Genomic DNA, 22,793 nt, shown 5'->3' with positions numbered 1-22,793 from the left:
TGGTTCACAACCATACAAAACTACATACAGTTCCAAGGAATCTGATGCCCTCTTCCAACCTTCATGGGCACCAAGCATACATGTGGTACACAAACATACATGCAGGCAAAACACTCACACATAAAATACATAAAACACACATAAAATATTGTTTTGTAAAAATATTGTTTTACTGTAGAAAGTTTTAAAAAATATAGATAAGGAAAACTCCATTATTTTACTACGTAGAGATAATCAAATCCAACATCTTGGTATAAACACATAGGTCCAAGTTCTAAACCATGGACTTACTAAACGGAGAACTTGTATATTCCGTAACTGTTACATCGTTGACAATGTGATCACAATATTCTCCTGCGTCTCTAAGTACAATAGGCACACCAGCACCGGGGAACCATCAATGACTTCCGGAGTGTACACTAGTGACTGCTGTCAGGCTCCGACCACTTACTTCTACGTTGTCTTGGGAACAAGTTCCCTCTTAACACAGCTAACTTTCCCTTCAAGATAAAGGCATGGGATTTCTGAAAGGTTTCTATTACCAACTTAAAATATGTGACATACAGACATTCAAATTCTATTATGGACTTTCTACCTAGCTTGTCTTACAAAATTACATTATTTTAAGGTGAGTCCCTTTTTGGCTTAATCCCATTTGAGAGCCTTAGTGTCGAAATTGTCTTAAAACTGTAAAGCACCCACATAGATGCCATTCTGATGGGCACTACATAAACTGTAAAATAAATATATTTACAGATTCTAATTGGGATGCAAGACAAATTTAAAATGATAGGAAAATGCCACTTTTTAACTAAGGCTTGAAAACTGTTTCAAAAGTTCCATTTTTAATTCCAGATAGAAGGCATGATTAAATACTACCAAGTGGATTAGTACGAAAGAAACAGATTTCAATATCAATTCTGTCTTTTAAGTTAAAAGGCAGCATTTAAATTTAAAAAGGGAAAATATGCAACAGGTAGCTGGCGACTTGCAATTAGTAAAAACTTCTGGCAGAAATATACCATGTAGTAATCACAATGATTCTAGATTGTGAGATGCGATTTAACCTTTTGTAGAAAATAATGAAGCAGGATGATGCTATGGGGGTGTATGAGAAAGGTCATTATCATGGGCTAAACAGACCCAATAATATATTCTCTTGGAACATGCAAGTATGGGCTTGTCTGTGCCCAATCAAAATCACTGGTAGCTTATTTCATACTCATTATTCTCTGTAGTTCCCCCAACTCGTTAAAAATTTTTTTTTCCAAAAGCAACATACCTCAGTTCTTTGAGACAAAACGTTTCACTGTGATGAAGAGTTCAAGTGAATGACAACAGCAAGTGTCCAGAAATACAAAGTTACCAATGATAACCAAGGCTAGACCTTGGTGAACTGTTAACGCCACAACTCCCCAAAGAAAACCTTGAGGCAAAACAAGGTTTCGGAGGGGGAATAGCAGTAGCTACTATAATGTCTTTGTCCTGAGTGTCCTATGCAATCAAACATGGTATTTTTGTCCTATTAATTAATCTTTAGAGAAATAATTACCTACACAGACACAGACTGTGCATTTAAAAACACATTTAACATAATTTCTTACAGACAATAAAGGCTTGTGTTTAAACAATGAAGCATGTGAACGGAACAAAGAAAACAAGAACCACTCAAATGGATATGAAGTGTCCGAACACCAAACAACTACTCTAACAGTGGTTGACAGCACTACACAAAGAAAATACAAACTTACCACAAGTGATGATTGTATGTGTCTAACAGAATTAACCAAAGATGAGGATAAAGCAAAAAAGGTAGAAAGACTTAAGCATTACCTAAGAGCTGTTTCTTGTGACCTCTTAAAATACATTGCCTGTTTTTCCTCTACTTTTTTTTTTTTGCTCTGAAGACTGTTTAGAAACCAATATAGGTTAGCTAACTGTTCCCACCCAAGACTTCTACTGCCACCCGCCCCTGCCACTCTTCGATACTAACTAGATACAAGTGTAGACCAGGCTGGCCTCAAACTCAGAGAGATCCACCTGCCTCTGCCTCCTGAGTGCTGGGATTGAAGGTGTGTACCACCTGGCTCATCTTTTCTTGCTATATCAAGAAAAAAATTATACACACACACACACACACACACACACACACGAGTTTTGTCCTGTTACACAGGCTAAATTCACATTTACAGCCTCAAAAGAAGCTGGGATGCTCTTTTAAAACATTAACAATAAAAGACTGCTTATAAGAAAATTAAAATGATTAAGAATTAGATCTTCCAATGATGACAGCATATTTAAACATAAAATAGTTTTAACCCGTTACCAATACAGTCATTACCTGGATAGATGGCTTGTTTAAGTGACCCAGATTTGAAGTCGTTTGTCTTGGTTCATGTCCTAAGACCATCATATTAGCATTGATCAGTCTGAAGGCATCAATAACAACCTGTAAAACAAGGTGTCAAGTCAATTCTTTTTAAAAACAAGTCATGGTGCCAAGCAACAGTGGACAAGGCAAGATCAACTTGCATCTGTTTCTGGCCTATTTCCAGAAAATCATTTAATTATAATATTAATAAAAAGAACCTCCTGCTGATCGTGCCATCAGTATACCACCCTCTATCTTGTAATGTAAGGTGACACCAATTATTGTGATTTCCATGAAGCAGCAAAATATTAACTTAGTGTCTTTATTATTAAAAACACGTCATTACTAAGCATACATCAAATAACCTTCCTTGTTGTGCTTACTTGTTTCCTAAAATTTTCCTAGTCAAAATGAATGACAGGGAAAGGAAAACTGAAAGTGAGCACAAGCTAAGGGACTACATCTAAGACCCAGCCCTGTCACATCAATTACGCCATCACAGTACTTGAAATGACAACAAAATTGCAGCCAGCACGTCACTTGCCCATGTATTCTCTACTAGTCAGATACCCTTTACTTCTTCTGACTCTGAAATACTTTATATCTTGTCTGATGGCTTTAAACATCCAATCCACTGCCAAGCCTAGGAGGCACAATATAAGAAAACCAAGGTCACCCATGCTTTCAGACAGAAACAATATAACATGGTTGTAAGTTCACAGAAAAGAAACTGTTCTTTCATAACCCAGTATCATGTTAATTAGCTCTTACATCAAGAGATTAAGCAAGAATCAGCTATTTCTCACTATCATATTGCTGACATGCTTATAGTAATCATTAAATTTGAAAGAACTTAAAAGAATGTGAAGTTTTAGGTAAAACCATGTGATACTAAGGCAGACTGCCTCTTTCCAAGACAATCTTGAAACAAGACTTGAAAATATAGTATTTCTTGATTTACTTTTAAAAGTATTAACAACCAAGACTATCAGTGTTTTATAAAAGTCACTATTATCTGGATTTGTTTTCAGTTATACAACTTGTTTCAGTACACTGAATTATTAAAAACTATTATTTTCAAGTTAAACCAACTGCAATATAATGAGGTATAAAAAGCTATCTTAAAGGCTTCTTAACCAAGCCTGGTAGTGCACCCCCCCCCGCCCCTTTATTTTTGTTTTTTGAGACAGGGTTTCTCTGTTTAGCTTTGGAGCCTGTCCTGGAACTCACTCTGCAGATCAGGCTGGCCTTGAACTCACAGAAATTGGCTTGCCTCTGCCTCCCAAGTGCTGGGGTTAAAGGCATGCGCCACCACCGCCTGTCGATAGTACGTGCCTTTAATCCCAGCATTGTGGAGGAGGCAGAGGCAGGCAGATGTCTGTGAGGTTGAAGCCAGCCGGAGTTACATGGTGAAACCCTGCCTCACACAAAGAAGTGTTTCTACCCACTGTGACAAGTCTAAAGGTTACAGTCACAGCAAACATAACATGACACCAACACATTAAACAAGACAGTATAAGGTCTTTGTAAACTTCAGATGTCCTAATAGTGATAATAATAAGTTTTAATGTTGCTTTCAATTCTTGTGGTCTGAATTGTTCCCAAAATTCGTTCCTTTTGCTTCAAAGCCAAGTATTTAATCATAACCCTACACAACTGTTCTTAACTATTAATGGTAAATATAAGACAGCAAATAATCAGTTTTGTTTCAACTGCTTTATGATTCCATTCTTGGAGTTCAGTAAAAATCATTTCTAGGAAAAAATTTCACAAACTATGGAAATTTCATATTATATCCCAATGAAAGGCTTACATACGTTTTTATACCAACTGCTTTCGAACTAAAACATTAGACAGCAATTTTCATGCAAAAATGTGTCATTTCTATGGAATATTATAAAAGCAGGTGTGAAATATCATAAAAGAAAATGAAAATGCCAGTTAGGTCATAATTAGGTAGGTATCATGATCTATTTTTAACCCTGAATTTTTTTTTAAAGTATTACAACAATGCTTTAAGAATTTAATGTTGTTCAACTAGTCAATTATGACCCATATGAAATGACATGTCCAGATTGGCAGTTCCTGAGCAACAATAAAATGATTACACTAAGATTAAAGGAATTTTCTGCCATCGCTATAGCAACTGTCTTGAGGAAACTAACATGTTCAAAAACCTGCAGACCAAAATTAGATTTAGCATGCAATAAAAAAATAAATATGGCAATATATTCCACATTTTAATTTCTGTACAATTTTATAATTGCCTTTTCTGCTGTGAGAATAAGTGGATTTTGCCTTTAGAACAACCTATCAAAATAGACTCATTAATGTCCAGTACACTAATGAGCAATGGGTGAAGAAGGTGTTAATTATGCCACAGTAAGATTCAAAAAAAAGCCCTAGTGAGAACTTGGAGGTGTGTTTAAGCTCAGGGCGTTTCCCCATGTTTGTGTATTTACAGAATGATGCAACAGAATGACAGCAAAGTGGTCACTCCACAGTTAGGAAAATAAATCCAACATGCAACATACTAAACAAAGAACCTCCAAGACACGGAAGGGAGGCGGGGAAGAAGGAGTAATCCATTCTTAAAGCATCCTGCTGTTTTCATGGCTCACTTTGAATATGTATACATGAAACCAGTTTGTTTTGTGCACCTCAAAATTTTAAAAAAGAAACAAAGACTGCATCAAAATCACCTCCTCATAGCAACAATAACCTCCACACTGAAGGATGAAAAATAAAAAATTCCTGTCCATGTTGAAGCCCTGCAAACCCACTGAATCTCTATTTCCCAGCCTGACCAGTTAATTTTTTCTGGTACAAGTGCCTTGAGACTTTTCAGAGGTCACCGCAACAGTAGACAGCTTATAACAAAACCATTAGCAGTTTGGCTAGCTTAGGGAAACCTCTTACTTTCCTTTTTTTGTTTATTATCACTGCATGAATCTGCAGCATATGATAGTTTATAATTTCTCAGGCTTGTTAAATTCATGTTAAAGGTCTGTTTTCTTGTTGAATAAATTTTGTTCATATAATGCTGCCTATTTCATACACTCAGTCTTTAATAGCACCTTTGGTCTATGCGCAACTCACAGATCAAAACAGAGGACTAAAATAGGGGTTGATGATGCTATTTACATGTGTGATTCCTGCTGTCTTCTTGTTAGTAGCTTTAATATAATAGAAGACCTTGTCTGTTTTGTAATTAACACATCTTTACTGGAGAGATATTTGGAAGTGATTGCTGTGAATATACTGGTTAGTAAAATAAACACAATCACACACCACTTTCTGTTATCAGACAAATTTGTGAATTGTACACATTATACTCCAGATCAACAAACTGTGATATAACAGCCAAGTAGAAGACACATATTTATATAACCCTTTATTTTTCTGAAAATATGTATTCACTCTGACCTTGCAAATATAATTAGCTGTGGGATGTGCAGACTTCAGTACCATGGTTGCTTTACTAATTGCAACTCTTGGAAATAGATACTAAATATTTGGAAGCTGCCAATACAAAATAAAAACTGCATCTTTCTTGTACATCTGTCTTAGCTTACAAAAGCAAAATAGTTTTAAAAACAATGCTGAGTTCCATGTTTATTCCAAGCACACCCAAGGGTCAAGGACCTATCATTTCATTTTAATGATGAATCTGGCTTAGGATTTAAGCTCTAATTATTTTCAAATTCATTTTAATCCATGTTTTTTTTTTAACTTCTTCCATGAGTATACCACAGTTCATTCTACATGCTATTTTTTAACCCATGTTTCCCTAGGTCACTAAAAGAGCAGACTAAATTTCTAAAGCATCACACTACAATCCCAATTTTTACATTCAAAGGAAGCTCTTTTTTCTTTAAGCAACACTCCACATAATTTAATGAAAAGTATTTTACTGCAGATATACTCTGGCAGTGGTTCCTGCCAATGCCTCTCCTCCACCTCCTCTCATTGGAGCTTCCAGTGGCATTTCTAACCGCACTTACACTGAAGTCAACGACCAATGGAAGTGTTTCAGAAATACACAGCAAAAGAAAGAACTGATATTAAAACATCTATAATGCATTCACTTTCTTGAGCTTAAAGAGTTAGGAGATGTAAATAATCAGGATCTTCCATAACTATACAGGTCAGCCTAAGACCTATACCTAGAAATAAATGAATAAATAAAAAATAAGACTAAAATCGATGCTAAATACTTAAAAAAAAAAAGAAAAGAAAAGAAAGAAAAAGGAAGAAAGACACCACAGTGAGCAGCAGGGTTACATATTTAAAGCATGTAACGCTAGTGACATACAGACCCATCTCTAAATCACTATGAAGATGAGAAGCATGAGGAGAAGGGCAGCAGCACACCAAACACTGCTGCCTGGAAACAGCCTGTTATCGACTGCTTAGTTTGTTTCTAGATTCTTTAAAAATTAAGAATGAATGATGTGACCTGGGAAATACTGAGGAGGTTTGTGACCATTTTGTTACTTCTGCTGCTGTGCACTGCCATGCGTCTATAAGATAAAAACATTTTCTGTCTCTTGCAAGCCCACAGCATAAAAAATTCAGAGATATCTTACTTTTTATGCCATTTCCAATGAAAAGCACTAAGAACTAAAACTGACTCATGCCAAATGCATATCACTGAATTGCTGTGATTTCTTGGTCTCAAGTTTGAAACATGGAAATTATTTATAAAATGTCAATTTTAGCTCTGGAAAAGAAATTCCTATGTGAATGTACAGTTCTTTCTTCATCCTCAGAGAATTGCTTACTGTAGCTGCAGATCTGTACTACAATTTCAATATACTGGGGGAGAATAGGGATGGGGCAGAACTAGCATAATGTACTTTGCTGACAAGTGAAGACATGCATCAAAATTCAAAGAGTTAAATCCACAAGTTTCAAACATATATCCCTTAATGAAAACAAATCAATTTTTAGAAACTAGCATGGCAAAGGTAATTAGACATTTCTAGATCACGAAACATTATGAAAAGAATATACTTAAGTCATAAAAGGAACTTTTTAGTATATGCATATAGTCGGCATAGTATAGGAGCATGAGTGCCTACGTGTGAGCCAGACTCCTCTCAAAGTTAAAATTCTAGTCTATCACCTGCTAGCCAAGTTACCTAAGACAAGTTACTTAATGTCTCAATCTCCTTGTTTACTTATGAGTGATACTTCACTGAGTTAGTGATAAGATTAAATAATACATGTGTGCTTATCATTACAGTTCTTGTGAACTGTGGTACTCAGTGAGCTGTTCCTGTCAGATCTCTCTCTGTTTAATAGAGCCTGCTGTGGACAGCACAGCTGACTTCTAACTCCAGCTGCTGTACCTTCTTTCTAATCCACAGGATAGTCACACCAGGCAATACATCCCCTGGGCTGCTCCCAGCCAGTGACTAAACACAACCATAATACAAGAATCTAGCCATCTCTGCCAAAATAAAGACACCTCTGAAAACTATGACTCAACAACTCTCCATCAGCCTATGGTCAGGCTTTTCCTACCCTGAGCCAGTTTCCTATTTCCCAACCCAAGGTCAAATTTAACATCTGTCTGAAGGTCCATGACTTTAATCATTACAAGTGTTTCTACAAATAAATCTGTCACACGTCTAATTTCATTTTGGCATATGATCCCTGAAGCATCTAACCTGACATAGCTAACAAAAGAATAGTACTGCAAGAGTAAACAATGTGAAAAGTTTCCCTAAAAATCAAATCTAACTATAAATTTGCTATCCTAAGACACTTGGTATATGAAAAAAAATGAGAAACTGAGATAAATTTCAAGATTTTTTTCCTTAAAAATAGAAAAAAAAGAACGTCATTAAACAATGCTATCTTTAAAAAATATTTTTGTGATTATAATTACATTACATTTTTCCCCTTCCCTTTCCTCTTACCAAGCCCTCCCATGAACACCCTCCACCTTTTGTTTCCTTTCAAATGAATGGCCTTTTCCTTTGATTGTTGTTACATACACACACGTATGTAGTGTAGGTATGTGTATAACGAAAATTGTCTAGACTCTTTACTCATGTATAATAGACGTTTCTCAACTCACAGGTGACAAATAGCACACTTAATATTGAGCTCCTTAGGGGACTTCTAATGAGCTTCAAGAGCCTATCACCTATATGTTGCTGGTCTGATACCAACTCACTCTGGTAGTTATAGTCAGCCTACACAAAATGAACAAGTGATTTTAGATCCTCTTCTAGTATACAAACCGTGGTAATAAAACTGATGTTCCTATTGATTAGTCCATATAAAGTAAAGGATGAAAAGTCCCTAGGTACTAAAAGACTAAAGTTTAAAAGTGTTAACATGGCAATGGGCAGGTAAAGTATCTATGTACATTTCTTGTACTATACTATCATCTTTAAAGAAAATCAAATCATAGCCTTCAAATTACTATTTCTCAAAAAATAAATGTATTTAGCATGAAAAACATCAACTAAATTCCTACATATAATTTAACCATTTTAAATTTTGCTTACTATAGGTAGAAATTGTCTTACCAAACCATCTCAATAATCAAAAAGTAAATTGTAACAGATAATAACCAAAATAACCTCAGTTTATAAATAAGGAAACTAAGGTTTACACAACTCAAGTAAATTAAATAAGATTTTATAGTTATAAGAGATAGAACTTTGATTTATACCTACCTATATGGACACTAAAGCAAGTACACTAGTCATTAGCAAGCTATTTGATATAATAACTACACTAACACAAAAACTAGAAAAGACTAAATTTCACTTACACAAAAGCAGGGTTTAAGGATTCAATATTGTGTATCTACTTCATAATAAAGACCACCAAAGTGCATAAAATAAATACATAACAAAATGAAGAACTCCAAGAATGTATTTTTGTGTACTGTTTTATGGGTGAAAAAAAAGCTATCAATTATCTATTCAAAAACCCTCATCATTAGGTTTGACAATACATACTCTCTTTTCCTTGCTACTGTTTAGTTTCAGTGCATGTAGCCCTTCCAGAGCAGACCAAACTGAAAGTCTCACAGAATACCGTTTCATTCAGAATAAAAACTATACAATAAGTCTATTTGGAATGTAAAACATGGCATTAAACATCTATTACTCTGCTAACTAACAGCCTAACAATAACTGAGAAATGCCCCATGTTTTTGAAGAAAATTTACCTCTATAATCAATTCTTCTTAGGAAATTAAGTAACACATTAAACATTAAACCTCTCAAAACTAAGGCCTAGGTTCAGAAAAGCCCCCCTAAACCTGACAGAAGAGCTAATGTCAACCACCTATAATATCTACTATCTTAAAAATTAACGTGATATTGCAGGAAAGAGTTCTTACTAAAGCCACAGTTTACCCACACAAAACTTATACTAAGGGTAAGAGACGAAGCTTTCTCTTTTCTGTGTCTCTAGTACATGCCGGGTATACAGTGTGAATGGCTGGAGATAATTAGATGATTAGGGAAGTAAAAGCATTCAATAAGCCAAAAGTCAATGATATTTTCATAGGTAATGGGACATTCATTGTCTTAAACTCTTTTTTCCTAAACTAATACATCTGATTTCAAAATAATTTTAAACATAATCACAGCACTGTAAATGAATAGCAAATACTAAAGCAAAATCAACTAGCTCAGTGATTGCATTATTAACACAAAAGTTTTAGCTTAAAATAAATGCTACTTCTATATAGTATTTATTCCCTTCCATGCCATTAAAATCTTGTTGGGAAATTTATAATTGTATCATCTGTATAAAGGCTATGAGTTTTTCTCTTTACATACTTGTTTTTAAATGAGAAAAAGTAGAACTATTAATTAATTCGAAACTACCACCATTTTAAAATTAATAAGAAATATTGTGAAAATTACATTTTCCTAATCCCTAAACATGGGGGGCAGGGGTAAGACCTTAGAATAATCATTCTCTAATTCATTTATCCTGTTTGTATTTATTTTCCAGAGCTCCATGTTTAGTAAAAGATCCCCTGTTTTAAATTCTAGTATCTGTGAAAGAATGAAAATAGACCCACGCCACCTAGTACAGCATTTCTACTCAGTCTTCCCACACGGCACAAGTGCTTCTTCTTTGGTGATGTCTTCATGACCCAGCCTCCAATGCTTAGCCCAGCTTAGCCTGCTTTGCTCAGTGCAGACTGTTTTCTAGTCTACTCTGCACTTACCATGTATGCTATCAAAGTATACTTTTAGATATTGGCAAATATGGGATTCTGATCTGCAATTAGATCACTATTCCATTTTCAAAAGTTTATTGAATGTTTCTCATTAGATTAATAAACATGTTTCAAGAAAACCCAGCCACTGCTTAGACTAAATGGTCATTATTTAGTTTGCAGCAGAACACAGGCACTACACTGCAGCATCTATATATTCATTAACAGCGACCTAGTCAAAGAAAGTTAATTCTCTAAATCAATAATATTTTAAAGAAATAACATGTAAGTGTATAAATGAGTTGCATAGCAGTTTTCAGATGCTGCTCAAAGTAACCCTACAATAGACACATGAAAGAAGTGTAGCAGTGTGACAGTTGAATCTACTTCTAAAGCAACTGGTCCGGATCAAGCCCCACTGCAGGTAGACTACACAGTAAGCTAGGCAAGAGGCCACCACTGTGCCATTTAAAGCTCTAAGTATAAAATATCTGGATATGTATACTTTACAAATAAACTGAAAACTAAAAACCAGGATCTTGAAACTATTTCACTAAATAGTTGAATTCAAGAGCTCACTGGTAATCTCTGAGTTTACTCTCCACTTACATTATAAATTCAAACAGCAAAGATTTTCTCTTGTATCACTTAAAAACATTGGTATTATATAATGCACTGAATGAGTGATACAGATTCATCATATAGTGCATTTTATTATGTATGGTGATCTTACTGTTTGGTCCTAGGGATGTCACCAAAGGTCCAAGGGAATAAACCTATCTAAACATAAAATTAATAGAACACTTACCACCTGGGGAAAAAGTCAATTCATACATAGTACCTACTATAAATGATATGAACTATTGCTTAGAATTTAGAGAAACACTGAAGTTCTCTTCCATGACTTAGGCCACAGGAACCTGAAGGAGTGATAACTTGGTCACACTTAACTTAAAAGGCTGATGCTCACTTTAAACTCCTAAGTTACTCTGGTTATAAATAACCCATAAAATTTAATATTGAAGAGCAAATAAAAAAGCTTAAGCGCTATATAATTTTATATTTATAGAGTTGGATTTCTATGTTTACTTTTACCAGTAATAAAAATAACAACAGTAACAGAAGTAAAGTCTATCTCTAGGATTAAGTCTAGGATTAAGTTATTACGCTAATATAGATACTATAGATATTAGAGTAAGTTATTACTTTAATATAGATATTATTCAATAAATTATACTATACTCAAGTCACACTAAATGAAAACTAAGCTTACTGGGAATGAATTAAGATGACAAAAAATGAAATCCATAATTATCTAAACTGCTCAATAACATAGATGATACTGCAATTTATAAAAATGAAAATATATAGGAAAGGTTTTAAAAGTATGAACAAGAGTCCAACTTTAGTTATTTACATAAAAACTGTCATTTTAACTCTTGATCTAATCACTGTTTTACTAAATATTTTGACAATTTTGATAATTCACATACCAGGAAGAGAAAGTACAATGCTATTCTTCATTCTTTATTCTTTATAAATTTATATTCTTAAGTATCATGATTTAACTAAAATAGTCCATCATGGATTTACTAGTGTTTAGTTTGATTTACACTGTCAAAAGGTCAAAAGCTCTTGACAGGTAAGAGTAATAAGTCACAACCAAACTCAGACGTCACAGAGATGGACAATATCCTGCCAAAACCCTCATCATTTCAGCTAACATAGTCATTTTATGTATTTTGAAAAAGTAGACAACACTGTCAAAACCTATGCCATAAGTATAGTTTTAACTGTAATTTTCATTGTAATATGAATTGCAGCTAACTAGAACTAGTGAGAATTCAGTATTACACAACACTTGGATGTAAGTTTTGAAGCTAAAACTGCTGTTTAGAATTATACTTGAGAGATAGACCCTAATTATTGCTTGTAAATTACTGTGGTGGGAGCTTCACAAGTTTTAATTCTGTATTTCTAGAATAATAATGATTATTAAATTATGCTACTGAAAAGGCACCTTAAACATCAGAAAATTATTCTGTAGTTTAAATCATAAAGCTAGTAAACAATAAGGATTTTTAATTCCTTCATCAGTATTAAGTCACAACATACTAAGTAAAAGAGAAGGCAAATAAATTCAGATACAGGGATACAGCAAACATTAGAAGTTATCTTAAATTGTTAGTCTGTCAGCTGGTATTATTATTGTTTTGGGGGACAGTTTTTGCCTTTGAAAAGCTACATTACATCTCATAGGATCATGCTTTAAAGAAGCCCTCAATTTTTATACATTGTAATAATATGGTATCAAAACACATTCAATTTCAAATTTGTAACACAAAGAATCTGTGTTTTAACAATCACACTTAGTTTGTTTCAGCTGCTGAGTAGATGTAAATGTAATCCACACCACTATCAAACTCTAGGTCTAATAGATATCAAGCTAATATTTATTTCTAAGTGCTTTAAAAATTATTCGTAAAAGCTGCATAAAAAGGATTCCGTGAGTGTATTATGATTTTCCTTTAACAATGGAAGTACATGCTCAAACAAGACACCTCAGCAGTATTTTAGAGCAGTAACCACCTAGCCAATTTCTGTATGTTCTGTAGTTTTTCTAATCCACTCTCCCTGTGGTTGAGCAAAATCGAATTGCCTCTCACATTTGCAGACAGCTCTGTGAAGGTGATAATAGAGCTGCACCCTGCTGTCATGAGGCAGGAAATAGGAAAATGGCATATGGGGCTAGAAAGAAAGAACTAAGGGGAAAGAAAGAATGAAAGAACGAACAAAAAGAGAGAGAGAGAACTAAACAAGAACAAAAGAGATTTCAACAAAGAATAATATAACCCAATGTGCTCTGCAAGTTAAACCTCTTTTCAGAATCAGTCAGCATATTTAATCATTCATCTGTGTCCTCACTACAAATACATGAATGGTTGATTACCAAGTCTTTGGGCAAGTTTTCATTGTCTAAAATATTTGGAAAATACATCTTACATAGTGTCTGAAAAACAGAGCCCTTTAAATAAACATTTTTAAAATGTGTTATTTATTAAAATATTAATAATGTATAAAGCAGCAAATATATATTGTATTTTATATACAGCAATCCTATATGTATAATGTATACATAGGATTTTATACATGTTTATGAAACATGGAAATGGGATATACAAAGATTTTAGTATGGCTTAAAATTCAAATTCATAAATTTTTTTTTAATTAAGGATAAACATTCATTCATGATAATAGTAAACTAAAAATAAAACCCTACATAATTTGTTAAATTGCTAATAGCATGCCATATATTCATGGACTTGTATGATTTAAATAAAAAGCATTTGTGTATGTGTGTTTTATTAAGAATTCTTTCAAATACAAAGGATTTTTTTTACATGTATGTGTATAAAAAGTGGCAGTATATGGCAAGCAAGTTAGAATTGACTCTACCTTTCCCTTTACACTCTGAATGGGATCCACAACCACTGCCACAGCTCTCTCCGACAAGGCTTCAAAGCTCTGCTGAGTGTTGATATCCACACCAGACAGCCAACAGCCAAAGCCAGGGTGACTGTGATACCAACCAACAACCATCTCAGGCCTGAAACAAAGAGGGCATTCAGACACTCAGAACACAACAAGTAATACACTGATGATATGAAGAGAAACAACACACTAACAGGGTATAAATTAAGAAAAGATGAAAAACATACAGGTGTGAAAAAGCACCATTAGGAACTCTGAAATCGGACACCATATTCTCCAGAAAACATGGAAATGAGTAAGTGTGACAAAGGAGTGCTATCATTAAGAGAGGCACATTAGCAGTGGTAGATAAGGCTTTCAGTTTTTCACCTTGTTACCACACTTCCTCAGAGCCAGTTTTTAGCCTTTCAGCATTCAAGTAAATATCTCCTCTTTAACTCCTTAGCTCTGGGAGCTGGATTTTTCAGGCACAGAGTCCATTTGTTAACAATGGACACCAGGATCCACTGTTGTGAAAGGATTAAATATCAATTAAACCAGCAGTAGAACTAGGAACTCAGTCAAAAACCAATTTGCACTGCTCTGCTCAGCTGCTGAGCCTTTTGCTAACAGGAATTTTGAAGTTTTTTCCACAGTAGAAGAATCTGAGCAAGAGAACGACCACTATTGGGAGACTTAGTCTGAGGGACAAACACTTGGATTATACAGTCTTCAAAACTCATGTCTACAAACATTTATCAGAACGGCATTTGGCTGAAATTCTCAAACACAAAGAACATACCAGGTCTTTCAATTACAAGTAAAAAGAAAGTAATTCTAGACGCTAAACAGGGGGACATTATAGCCCAAGCCTATGACATGACAGCTGAGAATCTTAATAGAAGGCAGTTTTCTGCTTGGTAGATTTTCATTCAGGATGTCAACAGGCACCACATAGGCAGATCAACTACACTGATTCTTCCCCTTGGAATGATGCTCAAAAACTTTAAGGTACATTTCCAAAACTATTGCTCACTCATAAAAAATAATGTGTATAACACCTACCTTCCTGTTTGTTTCAGCATATCCAACATTTTGGCTTGGAATACTGGATCAACTGCTTCTACACTGACACCCTAGATTAAGGAGAGGAAAAAAAAAAGACTTTGGGAAACCTTGGGGGAAAGGAAACATACTATAAATGAACAACAACAAAAGTCTACCCCCAATTTTGTATTAAAATTTTATAGGTTTTGATACATGTATTTGATAGCTACTCAAGTCATTGAACTCTAAGACTTATACCCACAAAATTTCTAAAACTGTCAAGTACCAAACTGCTGTTAACTAATGACTGAGACAACATTCAGGGTGTCAAAGTTTATAGCTGTTACTATATCTCTATCTATTTCTGATTATATACATCATCAGAAGTACCAAACAGCTAACAAACTGATTTTTTTTTAGTTACAACTACCTATGGCAAGCATACTTCCTAATACCATTTCAGCATCAGGAATGTAAATCTAATCCAGGTAAATAAGCCAGTTTAATATAAGCACTTCCTCCAACCAAACAAACATGAATTCCAATAAAGAGGCACCTTTGGAAAACAAGAATATGCATTCTGATGCTGAGCTAAGACTATCTTTTCGGAGTTTTGTTTTCATTATTTTAAAGAGGAGATGAAGAGAGAGAATGAAGAGAAGAAGAGGAAGGGTAGGATCCAGGGAGAAGGAGGGGAGATAAGGAAGAAAGGGGGATGAATATGCAGACAGAAGCCTTTACAGAAGAGTCTACTGACTTGATTCTACTACACAGAGTGGCATAAGCATCAAAGCAGCCTATCTTACACTGTCAGACAAACATTACAGGGAATTATTATCCTGATTACCTATCTATATAGGGACCACCTGTAACAGAAATAAGTTTATATATATATATATATATATATATATATATATAGAGAGAGAGAGAGAGAGAGAGAGAGAGAGAGAGAGAGAGAAGGGAGATGTAATAGCAGACCAAGATTTAAATCTAAATATAAATTGTGGATAATATAGTGCTTCTATATCCACAAACAAAAAGTATAATGGATATCCAGAAAGACAAAGAATTCCAAATCAATTTCCCAAAAAAGGCAAAGCAAACAAACCCAACAACAACAAAAATAACAACAAAAAACCCAAGATGTATTACAGATTTTGCCATTGTTTTGTATTATTTTCAAATCTGTTGCATACTGTAGCATCTAGTCTACAGAAAATACTTGTTTCATGTGTGTGTGTATGCATGGCATCATTTAAATGCATGTAATCTGTTCCTTAGTATGTGAGGATTCTCAAACAGAGCAAGCAGCTTCACCTTATAAGCCTTGCCGGCCTTAACAAGAGCAGGGCCACAGCAGAGACACAGAAAACACACGGGTGAAAATGAATGGTACATTCATGTTTGGAAAAACAGGTAGAATTAACACTGATAATTTCTGTTTTGAGACAATTGTCTCGATGTGGGAAAGAATGGCTTCAAAATGAATATCCAACACAAGGAAGATCTTGAATTCCTCATCTCCTCCCCCCACCTCTCCAGTGCCGATACTCAAGGCATAAGCTACTGCATTGCCTTTGATCACTGGGGTTGGTTTTTTGTTTGTTTGTTGTTTTTTTTCCCCACTTTTTTTTTTTAAGTACAGCAGGGCACAATGGCACAAACCTTTAATCTCAGCACCCCAATGCAGAGTCAGGAAGATCTCTGTCATTTCAAAGGTGGCCTATACTAAGTAGAAAATTCCAGGCCAGCAAGGACTATATGGTGAGATCCCCATCTCAAACAAATGAACAAAACAGCCTAAATGATGACTTTCTATAAAAATCTCCTTCAGTAAATAAAAGGCAAAATAAAGTTATCTCTAAAAAGAAGACATTTTAAACAGTGTAGAGTGCTTTCAAAAATCTACATTTCACTACTTACTTAACAGGTGAAAGTCATTCACCTCCCTACATAGCAAATTAAAAAAAAAAATCACAGACTTCAAAACAATGGAAACCTCACAGGAGGATTCATTTACATGAATTCAAATTTTATACAGTTTCTAAAAACTTTGATCAAATATTCAGAGTAATTAGTATAGTACCCTACTTTGATAGCAACTAACTTTTAAATCCAGCTTGTCTGGCTCACTAAAGGAAAGAATAAGGGATTTAGTTCTAGCACCATTCAGTTTATAAGAGTCTGTGGTGTAGTTAAAGGACTGATTTAATTCAATACAAGATAAAATTCATACTATCAGTGTTACAATTGCTGCTTCCTACTACAAAATAAAAAACATAAAGAAATAAGAGTTATTTTTAATTATGAAAGGAGAAGAAAACCAAGACAAGCAGCAGCCAACATAAAGAAGTACTCACAGTTCCTGACTGTGGCATAGCAAACACATCAATCACTCTGACGGTGTAATCATCAACAAATTCGCCAAGCATGAGACCCATAACTTCCATAGGAACTCCAGCACGGCCATGCTTTAACATCTGTAGAGAGGAAGATACACAGACACAAAGCCCAGTGATTTGAGATCTTGACACACACACCCATGCTGCCAAATAACCTGTTTTGCTTCTGTGGAAGTAAAAGCCTATTTTGTAGATGTACCTGAAATAATGCTTACGCCTGAGGGAATTAAGGTGATAAATATGCCGAAGTAAAAGAGCGACTACAAAGGAGGCTCTAAGCCAGTAACTCTACTCCTCACTTACCTTCAGCAATGCCAAGGAAGAGATATAGACTTGTTCTGCTGTGTCCACGGCAGGAGCATCTGTAGGTGGACCCTAGAAACAAGTTCATCAATTACTATAACACACAGAATTAAAGTTACATGTGAAATAAACTTGATTCTTTTAAAAACATTCTAGAAAAAAATCAAGTATCTTTTTATTCAATTACAATATAAATAATCATGAAGACATCTACAATTATTAAGCATAAAGGTAAGAGTCAAAACTCAGTACCCTGACAACTTTCCAATGGGCATAAAGTTTACTTCCACAGTGCTCATCTACCTTGGCTACAAAATAATTATTGTCAATTACTATAACATTTGTTACCACTATGTTACAATATGATATAATCTGAAGGCCAAATTCTATTGGACTAGCTTGACAAACTCAAGGCTCTTCTGAGCTTCTTCAGAGCTTTAGCTACAGACAGCATGCAGATTAGGGCTATGGGATGGATCACTTTGCAGATTCATAGATACAATGGGAGGAAGGTGGTAGAAGACTTCTAATCCCTAGGTGAAAGAGCTGTGAATGAACAGCATACTCTGCACTTCCTAATGAAGTTGTTCTCTTCTCCACACACAACAAATTTACAGCCATCACCTCAGGAGCGAACAAACTAGATAAGGTCAGGTAGGTGGCACAAAATACTTCCAATAACTGACCATTGCCTTTCATACTGTAACAGGCTAATGAACCAACTAAGTTTCTCCAAAAAGATCCTACTTATTCACAAAAAGAAACAAATCTCTATTGACTGTCACAATGAGCCTCACAGAGCAACTTGTGGTCTTTACCCTCAAGGTAACTTCACCCCAGCAGCCAGTAAACACAATTCCACGCCAAGCAGTAAACATCATTTAAAAAGTTTGTCTTTCTTTCTTTAATACTGAGACGTGTAGAACAGAGTTTCTAACTGTTATGATCCTTTTTACTTTTCTATACCATGTCAAATCTGCTAACCACTCATTCCCTCTTGCTTTTATGCTTTTACTTGTTGAAATTAAATAACTGCTTTACTCATACTCCACTAACAGTCTACATATATTTCTATGTATACACCAAATTCTGTCACATTTGGGGCATTGTCCCAATGTTTACTGCAAGTATTAAGCATAGATGGTCCCAAGTGCAGACTCTTCATTTATCATTACTGAATGCAGCTTCGTTGTTTCTTTCAAATAGACTTTCAAAATGAAAACTAATTGGTAAGCCAAAATACTTTTTGTTTAAATTATAAAAGTTTTAGTAATCTAATTTCATCCACTTAGCAAAGAAACTTAGGAAAGATTAAGATATGGGGCTGGAGAGATGTCTCAGTGGTAAAGAATACTGGCTGCTCTTTCAGAGGACCCAGGCTTGAATTCCAGCACCCACATGACGGCTCACAACTGTTTGTAACTTGAGTTTCTGAGGATATCACATCCCCTCTATCCTCTACAGGCCCTGCACATATGTGGTGCACACACATACATGAAGGCAAACACTTCTCTATATATAAAATATAAATATTAAATAAAAATTTTAAAGACAGATTAAGAAAAAGTTGAAGACCATCAAGTCAAATGTGATGATACATTTGTGGAAGTTATACTTTAGCCTTAAGATAATAAAACACCACATTCAAGTTATTTCTTGGACATAGAACAACTTTAAAAATTGTATGTGTTGTCTGTAGATACTGAAATAACCTTTTTCAATTTGCCAGAAAATAATTATTAAAAAAAAAAAAATAAGAGACCACATTTTTACCTAACTATATCACTGATAGAATCCAAAAACTATTTCAGTCATCAATGGAAGAAAACTGCCTTTGTTATGTGTTATATATAATCAGTACTTAGCAAAGTATCTAGCACATAGCAAGAACTCAGCAATACCTGCTGAAAAATAAATGAATCAATAAAAATGGTACAGAAAGTTAACCCTTTTGTTGGGTGTTGTCTGCAGGACAACAGTCAGTGATAGTTACTGTTTTGATCTCTCCTCTCCCTACCTCTCCCTGAACTCCTCCCCACCCCCAACAGGGTCTCTGCCACCCTTCCCTCTCCCACCTTCCCTCCCTTCCTGCAAAGTCCTGCTAACTGATCCAGGTTGGTTTCAAAGTCTTCAGTCTCCTGACCTCTCAGGTGTGGGCCACCTATTTTATCTCTTCATCATGTTAGCCAGAGAATAAAATTCCTTGGCATGGGGGTTGGGGACCTGGCAAGAAGTGGGGATTGGTAGCAGTTAAATGTACAGTGAGACTGAAAAAAGAAGAGGGAGGAAAAAGTGGAATAAATATGAAGACTGTGAGAGCAGTGAGCATCTCATCTAGGCTATAATATTTCTACACACTCACCTGTTCTGAATAAAACTCAATGAGGCAATAGAGACCTCATTAAAGACCCTGCAAACTGAGTTCAGAGAGGAATGTAAAGACTTCAACAGCTAAACAACAAAGACTTAGCCCTCAAGAGGGGAAAAAAATGTGAAATTATAGACAATCTACAACTAGTGTCTTTTGGTAAATAGTTCTGTAGACCAGCATACCAATAATTCAAAAAGTCACTGAAAATTGGAATAGCAAACACTGTAGAAAACTTCTGTCAATAAAATATGATTTTTCTCTGTAATAAAATACTGGAGGAAAGACAAGATTTAAAAAGTAAGAACTGAAGTTACACAAGAAAAAAACAGGGACAAAATAACATTATTGTAGGTTCCATACAATGACATAGAATACAATATTATCGCTTACAAACGAAGAGGGATAGAGCTCAATGGTGACTATTCTAGAAATACAGATGTGAAAGACGTTTGACCTTTAACTGCTTAAAACTTAAACCACTGTGTATGTACACCTTACCAAGTCAGTGGGGGAAAGGAAGGAAACACAAGACTGACTGTAGAGCAATGGAAGAAGCCGGGTGCTAAGGTGCACTCCAGCTTTGCTGAAGGCTGCCAGGGGATGCCTGGGGGTTCTAGGACAGCCAGCACATCATGGGGAAACCTGCTTTTTCTGTCTTTAGAAACAGGTTTGTTTAGTGCACTACAAGAGTAAGTGTACTGGACAGTAAAAAAGTTTCACCTACAACTACCCAATTTCAAGTCTTTAAAATACACACACACACACACACACACCAAAAAAATTTTTTTAAAAATACTAAATGATATAAGATGAATTAAACTGCTTTTAAACAAATACAATGATGAACAATATCCTGCTGTGGGATGTTCTGTATGTCCTGTGGGAGCCCGTTCTTGGATTCCTCGTGGCTTTACCCAGCAGGTCCCCATAGAGGATGATTAGGACCACGGGCCTGAGTGCAGGTGTCTGAGATGGTCTGCACTTGGCTGTGCTGGGGGATGGTCTGTATGTCAAGTTGCTCTGATTGGTCAATAAATAAAACCTGATTGGCCGTGGATAAGCAGGAAGTATCGGCGGGACTAACAGGAGAAAAGAAAGAACAGGAAGGCAGGAGTCACTGCGTGCAGCAGCCACCAGGACAAGGAAGATGTCAAGTACCGACCGGTAAGCCACGAGCCATGTGGCAAGGTATAGATTTATGGAAATGGGTTAATTTAATATATAAGAACAGTTAGCAAGAAGCGTGCCACGGCCATACAGTTTGTAAGCAATATAAGTCTCTGTGTTTATTTGGTTGGGTCTGAGAGGCTGTGGGACTGGCAGGTGAGAGAGATTTGTCCTGACTGTGGGCCAGGCAGGAAAACTCTAGATACAAAATCCTGTGTTTAAAAAGTACATGTACCTCCAAGTTGACTTAAAGTAGAAATTCTTGTATATGTTGCTTAAAGGTAATGACACAAAGACTAAGAAAATTAGTCAACAAAAAACTGACTTAGCTGAACGATTTAGAGGAAGGCATGTTCAGATTTCAGAACATCTACAGTCTAACCCAATTAAGCACCCAGAATCAAAAAATACAAATTGCTACAAATCCCATTTTGGAGTGGGGATGGGGGTGAGGGATGCTTTACTATTTGTGACTTCAAAGCATTCTGAATATTGGGTCTGGGATGCACACCTTAATTAAGCCTGCAGGTTTCTGGAAAAGCCACAGTGGCTACTATGGCTCACCTGCTTGTGCTTCTTCACTGAAATAGAATAATACTATACAGTATTAAATCATCTTTGTACTTTCCAAAATCAATTAAACAGTTGTATTTACATTTTGTTTTTCAGATCAAAAGTAGCATTGGCCTCTTTGTTAACTTTATTAGGTTTTGATATCAATATGGAGGATTTATAAAATAATCTGGAAATGTCTGTAAGTTCTCCAGTTACAAAGTTTTCCATTTTTATATCCTGTTCTGTGTATACATTAGAATTACCTAGCATTTCAAATTGAGAGAGTTCACTATTAAAACATCTGACTGTAGAGCAACTTTTAGAGCCAGCTGCTCTAACTTTTCAATCAGTGTATGGATAAATTCAGGTTTCTCCATCTTGAACCTAACTAGACTTCTATGTTATTTTGGACATTTCACTTCATTAGCTTTCCAAGTTGCCACCATAGAACTGAACATAATCTACCTTTTCTTTTTATCTAGCTTAATAGTGGAAGCACTTAAAATTAAATTTGGTCTCTATATCATGCTATAGTATTAACCAAGAGGATTAAGAGTTACATTAAAAAAGAAAACCAAAGCATGGCAAAAACTTTTCTAATAACAAATGTCTATGTGAGCAGAATTTGACAAGTACAAAACAATCAATAAAATAATATACAATTTAAAACAGAACCTAAGGCTACACAGAGAAATACTGTCTTGAAAAACAAAAACAAAAATTTAATTTCTGATTAAGAGTTAAAAAGAAAACTAGTCTGGAAATTAGTTGCCTCATACTAGTTATGTCAAAAAAAAGTCATTACACAAACAAATTTTAAAAATTACTAAGCCCTCAGCAGAAACACAAGCAAAGAATATAGAGGCTAATTATATAAGAAATACAAAATGATATAAACATGAA

General features: G+C 35.1%; 1 protein-coding gene across 1 annotated transcript in view; it reads right to left on the bottom strand.

Annotated features, from left to right (window-relative positions):
• Psmd14 (proteasome 26S subunit, non-ATPase 14) overlaps positions 1–22,793 on the bottom strand; it is an 88,102-nt gene that overhangs the window by 18,809 nt on the left and 46,500 nt on the right. Inside the window, exons 4-8 of the mRNA XM_006984622.3 lie at positions 17,798–17,869; positions 17,453–17,572; positions 15,111–15,181; positions 14,031–14,181; positions 2,342–2,449 (exon numbers count right to left, since the gene is read on the bottom strand). Coding sequence (XP_006984684.1) covers positions 2,342–2,449; positions 14,031–14,181; positions 15,111–15,181; positions 17,453–17,572; positions 17,798–17,869 — 522 coding nt within the window. The remainder of the gene's footprint in view (positions 1–2,341; positions 2,450–14,030; positions 14,182–15,110; positions 15,182–17,452; positions 17,573–17,797; positions 17,870–22,793) is intronic.

Source organism: Peromyscus maniculatus, chromosome 4 (genome assembly GCF_049852395.1).
Source record: "Peromyscus maniculatus bairdii isolate BWxNUB_F1_BW_parent chromosome 4, HU_Pman_BW_mat_3.1, whole genome shotgun sequence".
In the NCBI taxonomy this organism is placed as follows: Eukaryota; Metazoa; Chordata; class Mammalia; order Rodentia; family Cricetidae; genus Peromyscus; species Peromyscus maniculatus.
The sequence above is the reverse complement of the archived record's forward strand: the minus strand, read 5'-3'. Positions and strand labels throughout refer to the sequence as shown.